The following is a 1,717-nucleotide window of genomic DNA, read 5'->3' as shown; positions in this document are numbered from 1 at the left end:
GATTGGACCTTATCAGTGTGGCTTTAGGCCTGAAAACCCATCAACCAACCAGATATTCACCATGCGCCAAATCTTGGAAAAGACCCGTGAAAAAAGAATCGACACACACCACCTCTTCGTCGATTTCAAAACTGCTTTTGACAGCACGAAAAGGAGCTGCTTTTATGTCGCAATGTCTGACTAATACGGCTGTGAAAACTGACGTTGAGCAATACCAAAAGCTCCGTCAGGATCGGGAAGGACCACTCCGAGCCGTTCGATACTAAAGCGACTCTCTATCGTGCAGCTTCTTCAATCTGCTGCTGGAGAAAATAGTTCGAGCTGCAGAACTTAATCGAACAGGTACAATCTTCTATAAGAGTGTAAAGCTGCTGGCGTCTGGCGATGATATTGATATCATTGGCCTCAACACCCGCGTCGTTAGTTCTGCTTTCTTCAGACTGGATAAGGAAGCAAAGCAAATGCTTGAGCTACGTAAATCAAGACTAGATAAAAGATACATGACGTAATGCTAAACAAAAGCTCACAATATATGTTTTTGGATATCTGTACAAAACTAACAAAAGATGAGACTAATCCAATATTGCACTAAAGTAGATTTCCCAGAATGCCGAAATATTTTCAAAGTCCCCAACTGTGATCACAATTCAATAACTCATAATAAATTACAACAAAACCATCTGAGTGAGTCCCCTAAACAACGCTGAACCAATATTTGTTATTATTGGGAAAACCACACCTACATATGCGTGATCACTGCCTTATCAGCCCAACTAAGACGAGCTATATATAATGGAGACGAACATCTGAATTGCATATCAGAGCGCAACAGACTTTAACAGTGCAACAGTATACACAGCTTAGTAAACTTTCTAAAACCAAGAAAGCTTCTCAAATATACAACATGAAGACAATCGTACTTTTTGCCGGTCTCATCTGCGCCTTCTGTCTGTTACAGGCGATCAGTGCCGCACCTGCTGGAGCAGATGTTGGAGAACCAGAGGAGACACAATTGCCCGGCTTTGGGGAGCAACCGCTTTCGGAGTTGATTCGTCAAAAGCGCGCCACTTGCGATCTACTGAGCGGTTTCGGCATCAAGCACAGTGCGTGTGCAGCTCATTGTCTACTCCGTGGCAATCGTGGCGGTTACTGCAATGGACGTGGAGTTTGCGAATGTCGTAATTAAGGATGTACGACTGAATAGAAGACCTTAGATTTATATCTACATATATTGAGAATTGAATTAGTCAAAACATAAGAATTTGTATATAGAAATAAATAGGCTATGTTGAAATAAATAAAAATAAAAAATAAAAAAAAAGTAATTTTCGAACTTATTAAATTTATTAATTCTTTGTTAGTTTCGCTGGCTGAACTCCTTCCTTAGTGTCATATTGATTTTTATATTTTTACAATATATTTTATATCCTGAACAGGGTAGATTAAGTTTTCCACGAAATTTAGAAGGGAAACGTTGTTCACCAAATAAAATATATACGTAAATGATCTGAGCTGAGTCGTTAGCCATGTCTCTCAGTTTTAAAGATATCGGTCTGAGATTTGGTACGAGTACACTTCCTTTCGTGACCAAGAATCCATTATCTGGTTGATTAAATCATTCCAACTATTATATATCATATTTAATAGCAAACAATAAAGGCAACCTAAATAAGTCTATCAGCTAAACTGAACCTGTTGGGATCATCTCGTTTTCTTC

General features: G+C 39.0%; 1 protein-coding gene across 1 annotated transcript; it reads left to right on the top strand.

Moving 5' to 3' along the window:
- Positions 1 to 818: 818 nt before the first annotated feature.
- LOC105229697 (phormicin) lies at positions 819 to 1,204 on the top strand. Its single transcript, XM_011210126.4, has one exon. The coding sequence runs from the start codon at positions 905 to 907 to the stop codon at positions 1,184 to 1,186; it is 282 nt and encodes a 93-aa protein (XP_011208428.2). The 5' UTR covers positions 819 to 904; the 3' UTR covers positions 1,187 to 1,204.
- The last annotated feature ends 513 nt before the right edge of the window (positions 1,205 to 1,717 follow it).

Source organism: Bactrocera dorsalis, chromosome 3, assembly GCF_023373825.1.
Source record: "Bactrocera dorsalis isolate Fly_Bdor chromosome 3, ASM2337382v1, whole genome shotgun sequence".
In the NCBI taxonomy this organism is placed as follows: domain Eukaryota; kingdom Metazoa; phylum Arthropoda; class Insecta; order Diptera; family Tephritidae; genus Bactrocera; species Bactrocera dorsalis.
Note: the sequence above shows the minus strand (reverse complement) of the source record. Positions and strands in the feature narration are given on the sequence as shown.